General features: G+C 35.6%; 1 protein-coding gene across 3 annotated transcripts in view; it reads right to left on the bottom strand.

Annotated features, from left to right (window-relative positions):
- The window catches only part of LOC139777974 (uncharacterized), a 51816-nt gene that overhangs the window by 13862 nt on the left and 21065 nt on the right, over nt 1-16889 (bottom strand). For 2 of the 3 annotated variants that reach the window (XM_071715701.1, XM_071715703.1), the window contains exons 2-3: nt 1138-1438; nt 907-951 (exon numbers count right to left, since the gene is read on the bottom strand). In XM_071715701.1, the coding sequence (XP_071571802.1) occupies nt 907-951; nt 1138-1438 (346 nt within the window). The remainder of the gene's footprint in view (nt 1-906; nt 952-1137; nt 1439-16889) is intronic. The other variant, XM_071715702.1, reaches the window with a different exon arrangement.

Consider the following 16889-nt stretch of genomic DNA (forward strand, 5'->3'; position numbering starts at 1 on the left):
TATTCATCATAAAATCCCATTTTTTTATACCAAGATATTGTTAAATGTACTTAACAGACATATATACATAACAAAAAATTCATACTCTTATATTAATTTACAACTTTTTACAACTCCCCTTTTATCTAATGTTTACTCCTGTCAAGGTTTTGTGGTCCCTTAGGAGTCGTTGCTGAAATTAAATAAGTTTGTTATTTATCTTTGCATTTTAACTATGATTGAAGGGGCCAATTTTTTGATTTAACTAAAAATCGCACAGAGAAGGAATTAAATAATTCGAGCGCGATGTGTGTTAATTGCTCGTTCGCTTTGCACGGGGGCAATCGGATTTAGACGCGGTCAAAGCGCCTGCGAATCGAGCCTGCGATGCTATTCGCGCTTCAAAGCGATAGGTAACCAACATTCCCCCGATAATTAGCCTGAATCGTAGCGTACACTCGTTAGCGTAAGTGCCTGACGCATATATACGTGGGTAAAGTGGCGCGCTTGACCCACATGTGCGTCGCGTATTTGCAAGATGGTATTGCCAGCCTGCCTGGGTGCAGGTTTGCGCTGTAACTCTAGTGGGCTACGATGCACCACTCGATGCATAAAATCGATAAAACGCACGCGTTCCTTCCCTTACATCCGCCCGTTTCAACCCCTCCCCCTCCCCCTCCCCAACTACACGGCGCTTTTTTTATATCGAGAAAGATACATCGATTCGCGCAAGAATTTGCGTCTTAATTATTACTATCAATAGCGCGGCGAGATAAATGTATTTTCATCAAGTCGAGCCCGACAAACAAGCGATCTTACGAGGAATATAATACTTAATTATCTTCGAAATTGTTTGTACGCAATTTTACATTCAGCAAGCGACACATACACACACAAATTGAAAAATTATACAAAAAATTTGCTTACCTTCCAACTCTTCTCGCAATTTCAATCGTGTAGGAGCGACAATATCTGCGCAAAGCCAATCATTTTTTTTTATTTTTGCAAATTTTTTATCTTACGTTTAAAGAAATCATCTCTATTATCATTTTCTATATCCTGTCCCCGGACGGCAAAGGCGAATCCCCGAATTTTTAGAAAGATCTCGCCTAAGTTTCGTCGCGGCTTCGTGTAACGGAGCAAACGTAAGGCTCTTACCTCGCGTGTATCCTCTGGATAATTTAATGCGATCGGGAAACACTGCGGTACGCGGCCATATATTGGGATTGAACGAGTACATGGGATATCCGTTGGTGGTTTTAGCGGCTCTGCTCTGCCTCTTCGTGTACCTCCACATGGCGCGCAGCTCGTCGCACGACGGCTCGGTCAGGTCCAATCGTTTGTCGCCGATGTCGCCGTTACTTCCCGCCTGCGGATCGATGTATCGCAAACCCGCGACAAACGACCCGCTCGTGTACGTCAGGACGAAGGCGATGCACACGGCCGCGGAGCGCATTTTCTGAAATCAGAACGATGAAGACGAAATGATCGTCGATTGTCGCGGCGGTGATAAGCGTAAGGTGTATTGTCGTAGGAAACCTCCACTCTTCAAGGAGTTGCATGCTTGCTTCCGTTTCTTTGATTCCAAAGATTTTCTTACGGCGTATGATTAACGAGGAAAATTAATAAAGATAACATGATTTTTTATCTAAGATGAAGGTGAATTTACTTTGTATTTTTTTTACCTAGATAAGATAAAGATGATTCTATTTCTTTATCTGGATGACCATCTAGATAATTTTATTTATATGGATACCAGTGAACACTGCAAATGCCTAATATTTCTTGAATTAGTTTTAAAGCTTTCATAAAGTGTTTCTTGGTTCCAATTTGATTTTTCGTATCTGCTGCAGAATATAATTTTATAAATTTTTAATATACAATACACTGTATACTCTATAAATATTTAGTTGGATATTCACACAGAAAGAAAGAATATTCTTGATTTGTGAAAATATTAATCTTTAGTTTCAACGTGGAAATCTTGAAATGAGATTATATTGCGTTAAACGAAGAGAACTTGCTTGAATGAAGTCATTATATAGTTCAACCAAGAAAAAAATATTGAAATAAAAAGTTGAAATTCTTATAAAAAGATATAGATTGTTTCGTATATAAACAAGATGATTATAATCTTCTTCTAAGAATTTCAACTTTTTATTTCAATATTTTTCTCTTGGTTCAATTATATAATGACTTCATTCAAGCAAGTTTTCTTCATTTAACGCAATATAATCTCACTGCAAGATTTTTACGTTGAAACTAAAGATATTTTTAAATCGAAAATAGGGTAACTCCGGTATACACGCCGCAGCTAAGGGAAACTTAATTTATTGAGTACTATTTACTATGTTTAAGGCAAATAAATTATACTAATAAAAACTTTATACTGTCTACTACTATAAAAAAAATAGAAATATGAAATATTCATTCTTTGTATTTATTAAAAAAAAAACTTTTAGAAACTCTTGCATTTTTGCTACATATATATCCCAGAGGGGTGGGTTATATGACATTCATGGGTGAAATATACGCTCACGACAGTTTCGTTAATATTAACAGTAAAGAATTGAAATATGGCACATAACAGAATAATTGCGAGCAAGTACCTTCATTCCTTCTATTTTTTTCTGACATCTGCGGCGTAAAACACCGCGCGGCGTAAATACCGGAGTTACCCTATTCTTTTTTTCTGTGCACATATATGTATTTTAACGCGCATATTTTTCTCCGCGCTGGAAAAGTGCTAACGCTTACAGTTTGTCTTTTATTTCCACTTGAATTATACTTCTATTAAGAATTTCCTTAATAAATGATTCGTGAAATTAAGTTTGAGATTTGTGGCCTCTTAGAAACTGGAAGCGAGTATTTATACTCATTTACCCTATGTAAACAATTACTGTGGCATCTAAGAAAGACATGCCATTTGTTGTAATTGCAACAATTATTTTCAAATTTATAAACTCTTCTTTACGAGAGAAAAGAAGGTTTTAAGATTGCAAGACAGCAAGAAATTTCTCACAAAAATTTATAAAGCTTTTACGAGAGATATCACGTAAAATCGTAAAATCACAAGTTTCTAAAATGCTTAAAGTTCTCGGATTTATCCAAACGTAAATTCCAATCGTGAAGTATCGTAACTATTTATCAAGTTTTATTTTATTCGTCGAGTTATATAAAAAGTAGACATAATATTTCACAATACGCAATTCGTATTTGTAGCAGTGCGTACATATTTGTAAATAACAATGAAACCGGGCAACGTGAAATCGAGTAAAGCAATATATTGTTAGACTCGGGGAACTGTCGAAATGCTTTCTGCTGTAAGCTCGCCAGTGGAGCGGGATCAGGCAAGCGTGCGTCAGGCAACGCATATAGACATATAGTATATACGCACACGAGGAAAAATGGAAAATCTCGAAACTCGGCAATATATACTATTGTCGATATACAATCCGGTAGATATGTATTCATGCATTCCATTACGCGCATGGTTACCGGGGCTTTCGAACAATTTCTTAAAATAAATGAGAGAAACGCGATCTCGTAACTGCAGGCTACAAAGTCTAGAATGTTGATGCATTAGCATTTCAAGTAACCTTAGTACATAAAGTATATTAAAGTACGTAAGTTTTTATGCGTAAATTAATAGGGAGCGCTCTTCTCTACAGGTTTACGTTCCATTTAATAAAATTTAACTCTTCTATTAAATCTGGTTAAGTTAGAAAAATAATTAACTTATCTAACAAGGAGTTGTTGCGTGATGGTGGGAAGTGCGCTTTAATTATACGGCTCGTCAGAGGGATAATTTTGCACAATCTTAACATTACCGTCGTATTGCACTTTACCTCGCACGGTATAATGAATCCGGCTGTGACAAGAAAAGAGGATATCTTTTCCCCGACGACACAATCGAAATTTTTTCGCATCGGCATCTTACCGTGCGCGTGAAGAAGCTTCGAGCTTCCATCGGGAATGCATCGAAAGGCCGAATACGTGGAGCAACAAGCTGTTTGTGCCATATTTGCATTAATTAAGCACTAGCGCGTGTCGAGTGGCAACCAGTTCGAGAAGGCTGAAGTACTTTAATGACGCTTGTCGAGAGAATCCGATCGAATTCGCTTGAGGCGAAATGTAAATCGGATCGGAACCGTTTCTCCCCCGCGGCGTCAGTCTCGCTTTTCGGAATAATACCGATAAATCAAACTGGAGCTCCGAGTTTCCCCCGTTTGATTGCATCCCAGCCGGAAATTTGCGGAACTCTTTTTAGCTTGCGACACGAGAGTTCTTGCTTCAGCGTTCGTAAAGCTTCGGCAATTCTGCGAGTCACGGAGGATATCGAGGACACTCGTCGCAAAGGGTATATACGCGAGCTCGGCTGGCAGTTTCGATTCTTCCGATACCTGGCCGATACATCGTGTTCGAGCAATTTCTGCAGAAACGAGCGGTTATTTGCTCGGGTAACTTCGACATTGAAATGTGAAAGTCTCTGCCTTTTTCCCTCGCTCATTTTTCTCCAGTGTGATATTATTGTGCACGTGCGCGATCGCCGGTAATCCGTTGATACCGGAATCATTTCTCTTCAGGTACCGGAAATTACATTGGGTCCGTAATATCTAACGTCAACTATTTAGAATTGTGATAGAAGAAGGCAAGAAAATAACATATAAGCGATAACATTTTAAAATAAGTTTCCAGAAAATTAGCAGATTCATATTTATTCACCCATAGTTAAAAGTGTCAAAATTCAAAGGTGACGATTTCATACTTTTTATTATAATTTTCGACGCTGCGTATTTTTTATCTCGCTGTTAATATTCATAATTTCAAATCCAATAAAATATCATAATATATAATTTTATATCGTATTAGGATTTTGTGCAATACAATTATCAGCGACTAAAACAAACTGAACTATAACAACGTAATCGTATCTCATTGTTTCGGCAAAATGATTAGAATAGTTTCGATATAAGCACGAATATCGAACAAATGTGTGGGTGGAAGCATGAAATCCAATTAGGAACAATTAGCTTTACGATATGTACTTCCGCGGCATTTTAGCCGCGCGCGTTACGTTGATTCGTTCGATCGGCCGGCCGATCGTAGGATACATTCGGAGAAGTATGATGGAATGTGCATCGATGCGATGAAAAGTGTGGACGGAAACAGCGCGCCGTGCCGCGGAAGCTCTCATTGTTCCGCGGCGCTGAAGCGAAGAGCCTGCGCCGAGGGAATTCAGGCGCCGTGGCATAAAGCTCTCATTATTCACAAAACAGAGATGATAATAATCTCCTCTCGCTCGTGTTGGCATTGTCTCGCTAAATAATCCGCGAAATGCGGTTTACAATATCTTTTTTTCGATTCTAAACGTGCTAAAACCAGTTATACGTATTGTAAAGAATATAAGAAACACAAATAAGAAGAGCACGGCATACTTTTTTTTACCTTCCAAAATCAAAGCTGAAGAAATCTTTATTATGATTATTTTTAGTACAATAAATTTTTTGTAAGCCCTTATACATGCAAATGCATGTTACAGCGTGGGTATTGTATGAATTTTAATATATTACAATATATTACAGTAAGTATATATGTATACACATATTGTGGCGATCGTGGCGCAGAGAGTTGTGCGCTGCTTTAGTAAGTCAAAGATCCGAGTTCAAATCTAATTAAAATCGTCAGTTTTTATTCGATTGCCATCTCTCCGAAGGAAAGGGGCATCCTACCGAGAGTATTTTGCCCAGTGAGCTATATTGCCACTTTACTTTAACAAAGAAATTTTTCGAGGACACAGTACTCGCCAGGGTACAAGCAAGACAATGGGATTAGGCGCGCGAAATTAAATAATTACATGGACGGGAGGCCAGAGGTCCCCCCCACCTAAGAGATACAACTTTTTTTTAAAGATAATTTTTTAAATGATATTATTCTTTTCTTTAGTATGTTAAACATCTTTAAGCAATACCCATACAGCACAAAATGTTTTCAAAAAATATTTTTGAATATTTCTATAAAAATATTGCAAGAAATATTTTAAAATGGTTTTAGGAATATTTTAAAAAAGTTAAAAAACCTTTTGTGATAACATTTTTAAGAATATTTTGAGAATTTTTTAAAAATATTTATAAAAATGTTCTTTTTTATCACCCAGGAAATATTTTCTTAAATATTTGAAATATATTTTTGAAATATTAATTTAAATCAACATATTTATTGTTTTATAATCTTGTTCCAAAATATTTAAAAATATTTTAAATCTATTATTGGTTCTAAAATCTTTTTTCAAATATTTTTGAAATATTATGAAATATTCTTAATTAAAAGATGCATGATAGCGCATCTTTCCGTGCTAGTTTGGAACGACGCTGCTAGGCGGCGCATAATGGTAAGACTAACTCGTAAGTAAATTTCAGTTGAGGGCTAATATAAGCAGGTCTCTGGCGAAGCAAAATCATGACATTCACAAGATAGATATGTATATTTTTCAAATATATAAAAAAAAAAAGATGTACCTATACTTTACAGATATTAAAAAAATCTTTCAAACATGAAACACAATTATTACTTATTGGGTTAAACATATTTTATTTTTTGAAATAATATTTCTAAAAGATTTTACAAATATTATTAAATATATTTATTTGCAATCTTATAAAAATATTTTTGAAAATATTTTTCTGACATGATCTGGCGGACATAGAAACATTCAAAAAATATTGTTGTGAATTATTTTAATCTTCCTAAAAAATATTTAAAAAATATTTTAAAAACATTTTGTGCTCTATGGGTAGGGGAGACCGGGGCTAAGCCGACACTATTTTTTCAAAGGCAATTTTTAATATTTAATTAAAATTTTTAGGCAAATTTAATGGTACATATTTAAAGAGTGTTTCTTCAGGTACAAAATTGATTCAGGAAGTTTTGCTGTACGTCGCTTTGTTTTGCCGCCAGGAAAGGAAAAGTGACGCGAAGACAAATTTTCGAATTGAAAAATGCCGGGGCAAACTCGACACCCCGCTGGGGCAAACTCAACACTTTGTCTGATCGACACAATTTGATCTGGAACTTATTTTTTACTGTCTGAAAATGAAAATACATTGTTTATTGTGTATTTAAAAAGTACAAAAATTCGGAATAAAGTAGCTAGAACAATCATTTAAAATAATGAAAACAAAAATTGTTGAACTTTCAATTATCTTCATCTAAACTCATGTCTGAAAAACAATTAATGCAGGTAAACTCGCGATCGGACGTGCGCATACATTTGTCATGAGCCATACGACTGCATGACAAGCATCGTTTGTTACTGGGAGCCGACGAAACGGCGTGGTGTTGATTTTGCCCCGGACGTCGTTTTTCACTTTTGTCACTTCAAAAACATGAAAATTTTGAAAATATGCAAAAACAATTATCGGATTCATATAGAGCATCAAATTTTCCATCAAAATCACTTACCGGTAGATTCGCAAGAGTAAAGCTCGATGAAAGAGTAGACATTTTCGAGAGATCAGAAAAATTACTTTTCACTATCAAAAACGCTTATGTCGCGTTAAAAATTACACTATAACTCAGAATGTTACCAAATTCCGTTGATAATACTGGCACATAAAGACGCATTTACAGTAGGAAAGGCAAGTTTCTACGATAGATTTAAATTGGCAAAAAGCCTAGTGTCAAGTTTGCCCCGTTGTCGGCTTAGCCCCGGTCTCCCCTATATGATTTTAAAGATAGTATATCTTTATGCTTTTATATATTCCGCAATATTTTATTTCTTTTAAGACTACGTTATTACATATTCCTTGCGATCATATATATATATATATATATATATACAAGGTGTTTCCTAAGTAAGTATAAAAAATTGAAAGGGATATTCCGTGGCGCATTTTACCACATGTACGCATACCAAATCTGACACCCTGTATTTTGAAAACGAAGCAGTTTGGGACATATGTTTATAGGATCTTTTCTTCCTAAAATAAGCCACAGAATATACCCTTCAATTTTTTGTACTTACTTATGAAACACCTTGTATGGTTCACTGATCTTGCCATAAACACCCCTTTATAGTGCCGTTAGGAACAAGCGTTAGATTGTAGGTCCCATATATCTGATCCACACGGAAAGAACGGAAAGAAATAATTATGTAGAAAACTCAAACTGATTGCTAAAAACGTTGAAATTTTTTACAACATTATCCTCATACTTTAGCGACTTACTATAATTATTTTGATGGTGCAACAAAATTATTTCCAGATCTGTACCTAGCTAAATTTTTAGATACTTCAGCAAAACCGTTCTTTCTGTGCAGATATATGCAGAAGCCGGATCACGACGCTTTGAAACCGAAACAATACGACGATAACAATGAAGGTAATATAACACACTTACGCGTGCACACACACAATTAATCGAATGAGCTTTGGAAAAAGCTATTTAAAATTCGAGTTAGATTGCACAAAAGTCAGTTCTGTTTCATATTTAATTAAAAATTTAGTCTTTATTCCAATAATACAATATTATAACGGCGCGCTTTATTTTGCACATTTCGCAAATAATAATCATTTTATAGGACATTGAGGATTAACGAGATTTTAATTTCTTTTTTTTCCGAGACTGCACATTTCTTTCACGTCCGTGCATCGCGTGATTATTACGCACGTGTATCGCTATTGAAATGCAATCGGATTACACCAGCGAGCCGCTGTACGTTATTGCACTTTTGCGGAGAGATCTCGCATTGTCCCGCATTTACATTCATAACACGTGAAATTCACCTATCCATTACTGGATACATAATTTCTCGTATAGTGAGGCGCGGCATGTATGCCGCTGTACGTTCATTATCGGGTTTTATCAGGATTTGGGGCTCTTTAACGGAGTGACACGTGCTTTCACTACGTGACCGCTAAATATATTCCGCACGCGTGATTGTAGGGGAGACCGGGACGAAGTCGTCACTGTTTTTTCAGTGCCGATTTTTAACAACAAAACAAATAATTTTAGTAAAAAGTGGTATACCGCTGTAAAGAGTGAACCCTTGGCTACAAAATTTATACGGGCATTTTTGGTCTACGTCGCTTTGTTCAACCAGTATAGAGTAAAAACGACAAAGGTGCAAAAATTGAAATGTCAAAATTGCCGAGGCGGAGTCTCCACTTCATTCTTGGACTGGATTTTAAATAAAAATTCATAATTCCGATCATGAAAAATGATGGAATACATTTTTATTAATTATTTTTTAATAGAAAAAATGGAAACATTAATTAAAAACATGATGGCGGAAAATTACAAGAAAAGCGCACGCACTTATGTACCCTACGCTCGCACGAAATGCATTGTTTCTCGTCAGCTCTGTTCTCTGTCATCTCTGAGCACACGCAGGACATATTATCCAAATCCTCGTCGGAATCCGATCACTGCTGCTTCCTTGACTTTGATTTTCGCCCGAAGCCTCCATGATATCGTACGGTCACGTCATCCAAGTGTGCTATTTCATCATTATTCTTCTTCAGCCAGTCGTTCAACGTAGTTCTCGGGACTCCAAATTGTTTTGCGGCTACTTTTTGTCTTTATTTTATCTTTTGTCTTACTTTGTCTTACTTTGTCTTATTTTGTCTTAATTTTATCTTTTTTTACCGCAAGGACTGCCTTTCTGAGTTGTTTCTTGTCGACGCGAGTTGTTTTGCAATGGTATACGTGCGTACCATTCTCTTGCAATTGAGAAATACAATGACGCATTTGCAACGAAAAATAGAGTGAAACCACCAGGATAAAGTCGTCACAGTGACAAGTTCGCCCCGGTGGCTTGGTGACGACTTCGCCCCGAACACTGATTTTAAGCTGAATAATAGAAACGGCCAAATTACGAGCAATTAATAGGTGTATATTTATTAAAACCACTTTGACAACGTGTGTGTTCGCAATATAAAAGTAAGAAATAGTTAAAAGAAATCCATCGGCCAAAATAGAAAGGGAATTAAATGCTCTGATAAAGAGGTGGTTGGATCGGAAGTACATCACGAAAAAACAACATTTCTTCTTGCATTCTAGTGATTCTACTCTTCCTAAAGCCTACGGTCTTCCAAAGATACATAAAAAGAACGTTCCGTTTAGAATAATTGTTTCTTCGGTCAATACGGCGTTGTACAATCTAGCATCCTTTTTACAAAAAATTCTAGCTGACAGCTTGCCTAAACCAAAGAGTCACGTCAATAACAGCTTCGAAGTGTGTGCAGACCTATCGAAAATTAGGATGCAAGATTCTGAGATTTTGATTTCATTGGACGCTGTATCGCTGTTTACTAATGTCCCATCAGAATTAGTTATGGAGGGCATAAAGAAAAGGTGGAAGTTTATCAAAACAAAAACGAGTTTATCACGTGGGGAGTTTATGAATGCGGTTGAATTTGTGTTGGCTTCCACCTTTTTCACATTTAACGGTGTCATTTACAAACAGACTTTTGGATCTCCGATGGGCTCTCCCTTGTCTCCGACAGTGGCCGATAGTGGTCTTGGAAGATTTGGAGAAAAGGGTCATGGGCACATTGGACTTCCACTTGTCGTTTTATAGGCGATATGTGGATGACATCGTCATGAAGATTCATAGCGATAAAGTCATCGATGTGTTGGAACATTTTAATAGTTACCACGATAGGCTTAAATTCACAATAGAGTTCGAAGATAAGGGCCGTCTTAGTTTTTTAGACCTGATGCTTATAACAGAAAATGACACCATCATAACAGATTGGTTTCATAAAGAGACCTTTTCGGGTAGACTACTGAGTTTCTTTTCCAATCATCCACTCCAACATAAAATTGGAACAATTTATAGCTTGGTCGACAGGGCCATTTTATTGTCACATCCGAGGTTCTTTAAAAAGAATTTAATTTTTATCATTAATGTTTTACTAAGTAATGGATATCCCATTGACCTAATATTCTCTCGAATTAATATGAGATTGAGGAAATTACAATTAACAAATAATAATAGAAATAATAATAGAGATAATGATGCTGAAAGTTTACAAAAAAGTAAAAGTTTTATTGCCATTCCATATTTAAATTCTATTTCTAAAACTATAGCCTCAGCAGTAGATAAGTCGGAGAATTTGGTGGGATACCGCATCTTGAACAAACTGAACAGCATTATTAAGGTCCATAAGGATAAGAACGCCCTTCTCACTAATAATGATGTAATTTATAAGATCGATTGCAAAAATTGTGATGCTTCTTATGTCGGTCAGACAAAGAAGCAACTCCAAACGAGACTAAAGGAACATAAAAGTAATGTTAGATTAGATAAAACAAAACATACTGTTGTCTCTGAACATAGCGTGAAATTCGATCATACATTTGATTGGGACAATGCTCGCATTTTGGAAATCGAACATAATTATAAAAAAAGATTAACGGCCGAGATGATACATATAAAAGAACAGGTAAACGGCATAAATTTGAACAAGGACACAGAGTTATTGAACGATGCCTACTTTGATGTTCTGAAAGTCTTATCTCAAATGAAATAATAACAATGACTATAAGTTTCCGTGTCCTTTCGAAGCGAGCATTGCCTCAGTCGTATGTAATCTCTCGCGGTGATCACACATACGGTGAGACGATGGAAGGAAGTCTCCGTATCCTTCGCTGTACCGACGTCTTATGTGAGTGTTCTGGTTGACAAAAATTTTTACATAACCAATTCGCGTCTCTTATCGTTATTTTATAATGTGTTCAGTTACCATTAAGACGGTCGGGTGACATAAAGATTCGCGTATGCAGGGACATCACGGACAGTGGCGTCGTTTATGCAGCGAAGGAGACGACCGAGAACATGCATTTGACGAACACTTGAGGTTTTGACTCTTACATATTGCGACGGTTGCGAATTCTCCGTTCTTTTAATATGATTTGATGCGTTAAATTCTGAGGAGCGATTAAGTTGGAATTATGCGGCTTGTTCTGAAGAAGGCCAAGTAAGGCCGAAACGTTAACGTTGGTTTTTTATATTGCGAACACACACGTTGTCAAAGTGGTTTTAATAAATATACACCTATTAATTGCTCGTAATTTTGCCGTTTCTATTATTCAGCTATTGCTTTATCGAGCGAAATCGAACACTTACTGATTTTAAGTTTGATCGCTCATGAAATATTAGAAATCAACGAAAATAAAAAAACTTCACTGGATTCGTGTTCAGCATGCATTACTCTTCGGAATCATTTATCTTGAGATTCGGAGAGAAAATAATATTTAAAATATTAAAAATTTTCGACGCGCAAGAAATTTCACTTTTGACCTCCGAAAACACGTTTGCCTTAATGAAAATCACAACATGGCGTATAATCTCACTAAACTTCGTTCGTTGGTCACATGGGCACCATAAGTAGCGTTTACAATATTAATGGCGAGTTCTCAGTTCACACAACATATAGATTTCGAGATAATTGTAATGACGACTTCGCCCCGGTGAACGACTTTGCCCCGGTCTCCCCTACTTGAATTTTTATTACAATTGGGTATGTATATATAAGTAAGATTAATATGGTATATTGTAATTAATTTATCTGGATATTATGCAGTTTGTTTTGCAAATATTAGCTTACAGATCTAACAATGTATATTACCTTGAATTACATGAAACACAGAACTATTAAATTAACTACACATATACGTTGGATAAAGATTGAAAACTGTCTTTTCGCAAAAAATTTGAATGGATTTTCAGCATTTCGTTATACACAGCATTGCTGTGGTATATTCTGTATGAATATAGTAACAGAACGATCACACAGAAAGATTTTTTTTTATATAGAAATTTTTCTTTGGAAAACTGACGCTTTGTTGTGTACTACGTGCGGTTTTAAGGGGGTATTCTAATTTGAAAGGTATTTTTCAGGAATTTTTTACAGGTAAAATGAAATAATTTTGTAGGTCAATGAAAAAAGTGAATAGCATTAAACATGTTTTTTTAACCTTATTTTAAGAAAATATTTTCATTTTCTGAGTAATAAAAACGCTCTTCTTTTTTATGTTATATCCTGATCACTCGCAAAAAGAACGCATATGGACAGTGTAAATAATTCTAGCTGTTCTAGTTATTTGAAACGCAAAAACCAAAAATTTTCCTATTCAGGAGAGAAGTGTAGCTATCGTTTGAACTAGAATAAACATTAAATGTTTATTAGTTTTTTAAAATAAAATACTAACAAAATATTGAGGAAAAACTATAATATTTTTAATAAAAAGGCCGCTAATTTGTCCAGAATATTGGTTTAGTTCTACCGTTTTTTTGCGAGCTTCTAATGACTAGGATATAACAAAGAAGAGCGTTTTTGTAGTGTTCTCTTACAAGGGAACGTTTGAAAACAACAGACACGTATTTCTTTGGGTTCGAAGCATGTTTGGGGGTTCTCGAAACAACCCCTCAATAGAAATTTCATATATTTGATTACGAGTGAATATCTCTGAAACCGTGAGGTATGTAAAAAATGTTTTAGATAAAAAGGCTACGATATTAAATAATCTCTGTAATCGTGTATTTAGATTTAAAAAAATGTCATATTTTTCAACATACCCCTTCAATGTTATTTTTGCAAAAATATTCTATTTTGCAAAAAAATTTAATTACACGATTGCAGAGATCACTTAATATCGTAACTTTTTTCTCTAAAACATTTTTTCGTGTACCTCACGGTTTCAGAGATATTCACTCGTAATGAAATATATGGAATTTCTTTCGAGGCGTTGTTTCAACCCCTAAACATGCTTCGAAGCCGATAAAAGAAAAATACGTGTCTGTTATTTTTACCTACTCTACATATCCGTAAAAAGTCGCCGAGGAAACGGTTCAAAACGTTCCCTTGTGAGAAAATAAAAATATATTCTTATAAGGCTTAAAAGAACATGTAAAGTTGAACGTTATTCGGTTTTTTCGTTTAACTACAAAAAATTTCTAAAAAATACTTTTTTTACGACCTTTCAAACCAGAATACTTCCTTAAGTGTCTCCGTTGTTGATATAATCATTTTAAGAAACATTACCTTATTCAAATACGACGGTTGATCGAATTCTCATGGCGGCAGCGATGCGCGATTTATTATTCGATACTGTGATTTATTATTAAGCCGCGGTGGCGGCCGAGTCGAGCTGAGCAACATGTGTTTTCGCCAGTAGATATATTCGCAAAGGAACAGCATGTATATCGGGGAACGGTCTATGCATATTCAAGCTTTGCATCTGCACCGTTACACATGTCGATCCGCTCGACAATTCCATAGCCGGCTGCGCGCCATCGCGGCATCGGTGCGCAACGCTATTGAAGATTCGCGAGAAAAATCAGCCGACGAGAACCGATCCACCTATACGAGATACATAAAATCGCGGCGAGAGATGGTGAACTCGCGAGAAAGTTCGATTATCTGAATTACACTAGAAATATACGAACGCTCCGCGGATAAATCGATTCTTCGAGCAATAGAACGAAAAGCACTTCCGTACTTTTCAATTTTTCCTGTTTCGCAGAAATGGAAGTCTCGCGTATAAGCAAAAGTGAATAAAATCGATATTCCGGCTCTCCGCGAACTGGAGATTTGTAGTACGATTTCTTGGTCGATATATCATTTGACATTTTTTTTTATTATGCAAATAAATGATCTCTATAGAGACTTTTCTTGTTCGCTTCGCGTCGTCAGCTTCCTCAAATATCACGTGATTCTATTTAAAGTAACATAATAATTGAATAGTATCACGAGAAAAGAATATATATGTCGAAATTATTAATGACGAGTATTCTGAATATATATTACGTGCGCTTCGAGCTTTACGGAGAAAAACGGATTTAGGTACTTTGGAAGACGATTTAGTTGAATGAAAACAAGTTTTTATTCCGGCTTGCATGTAAATTGTATTTGTAGAGCGGAAACGCGCTGGTCATGAAAGGTGACGTTGTCACGAATGTAAAAAAAAAAAAGAGAAAACACAATTCGCTGGAAAAACTCCGGATTTTTCATGATAAACAGAGTACAAGCCGTTTTAATGCATTTTACATCACTTCGCTCAATCCGGCGTGTATAAATACACCGAGAGTCGGCCATGCACGTAATTGAAGTGTAACCGTTGTAAATTCATCCGCGCGATACTCCCAGTTTTACTTGTCGACGACAGCTGGATGCGCGATATCCGCTACCGTCAAATTAGGTTGCGAGGAGGAACGCTAATTGCCGTAAGTTTGCTCACTCTTCGCGGAAACATGTAACAATAATCAGCATAATTTTACGAATCTTTTCTTCGTATTTCGTTGATTAATTAACCGCCTGCTATAAATTTAGGATTATAATAATATCCTAATATCCTAATAATATTCCAACATCCTAATAATATCCTAATATCCTAATATCCTAATATCCTAACATTATCTTAATAATATTTTATGGAAAAATATATAGGGTAGGTAGTCCATCAATGAACCAGTTGTACACAATGAACCATTGCAATATTTCATAAATGTAGTGTTGCTAGATTGTGCTTGTTGTCATGCAACGATTCGCATTTGAACCCCTCTTCGGCTCCCGGCAAATCGCGCGAAGGACGGCCGTTTGAGACCACATTTTGTGATTTTTGGGTGACAAGCTAAGTTTTTTTCGTAAGTTTTACGTATTTTTCATGTTTTTGTTGTTATATGTATTATTTTTTTCATTATTCTATAATTTTGTGTGTATATTTGGCTTTATAATTCTGTAAGCAACTTTCTTCTATTGCATTATTTTACCGTATTTTTTGAAGATTATCATAAAAAATGTTATGTCTACAATAAACCATTTTGTTTTTTACTACAGTTATTTGTGTTATAAGTCTTATTAAACTGATTAGTTGTTACAATAAATAATAATCTAAGTGAGAAAAAGTCTGATTAAAAATAATAATTTTGATTGTAAGCTTCAAATAATGAAAACATAACATATATAATTAAGTTAGGTTTAATTTAAAGTCATACTATCCTAATCTTACTTATCATGTCTTATAATTATCTCTTCCCTAAATAAACATTTTAAAACATAGTAAAACTAAAATAACACTAACAATTCACTGTATAAAACATGTGGTTTATTGTTAAAAATGGCTAGGTTTATTGTGCACACACACCTGTACACAATGAACCATTTGACATTATTTAAAAAAAATCGAAATTGTGGCTAAACTTTAAAAATGACTTATAAGTCATCTTATATAGTATGTAGCCAACTAAATTCATGAACTGTATGCAAAAACACAGATCTCCAACTCAATAATTGAGAAAGATATAAGCCTCTGAAATTTACATGGTTCATTGTTGGACTACCTACCTTAATAATATCCTAATAATATTACCATCGTGTAATTATTCGCGGTAATTGCCTTTGATATCCTACCTTGTGGAGCAATTAAAGTCGACAAAGAAAATCGTGAGAAGGCACTTCTCTCAAAGCTTTACGTTACGTGAATTTTTTTTTGTACAGCAGACTTACAGGCATCCTTCGTCGACTCTTATTCCGCATAAATGGGAATCGGCTGACATCTTGACGAGGGATAAGCGCGCGAGGGCGAGAATATTGCGGTGCCTTTTTACCCATTCCGCCAGGATCGATCCTTCATTCAGACGATTCATCCGGGATCGCCTTTGGTAAACAAACCGTAGCAATTACCGTCCGAAATGGCTGTTCGAACTTTATCGGAGAGTTAACAGAAGCCGCTTGGAGAAAATGAAATGTCTGCTCTGCTACGCCAGAACTTCGAGTTTCTCTTACAAAAGCACTTGAAGCCCTTCTGCTTCCTTTACCTCAATATTATATATATCTTCTTTTATTTTTTTTATATACAATAATATTTAATATATTTGTACCAGCGCGCGAGTGATATCCATTTTC

Source organism: Temnothorax nylanderi, unplaced genomic scaffold (genome assembly GCF_030848795.1).
Source record: "Temnothorax nylanderi isolate EJ_2023f unplaced genomic scaffold, tnyl_v1.0 TNYL_tig0170_pilon, whole genome shotgun sequence".
Taxonomy (NCBI): Eukaryota; Metazoa; Arthropoda; class Insecta; order Hymenoptera; family Formicidae; genus Temnothorax; species Temnothorax nylanderi.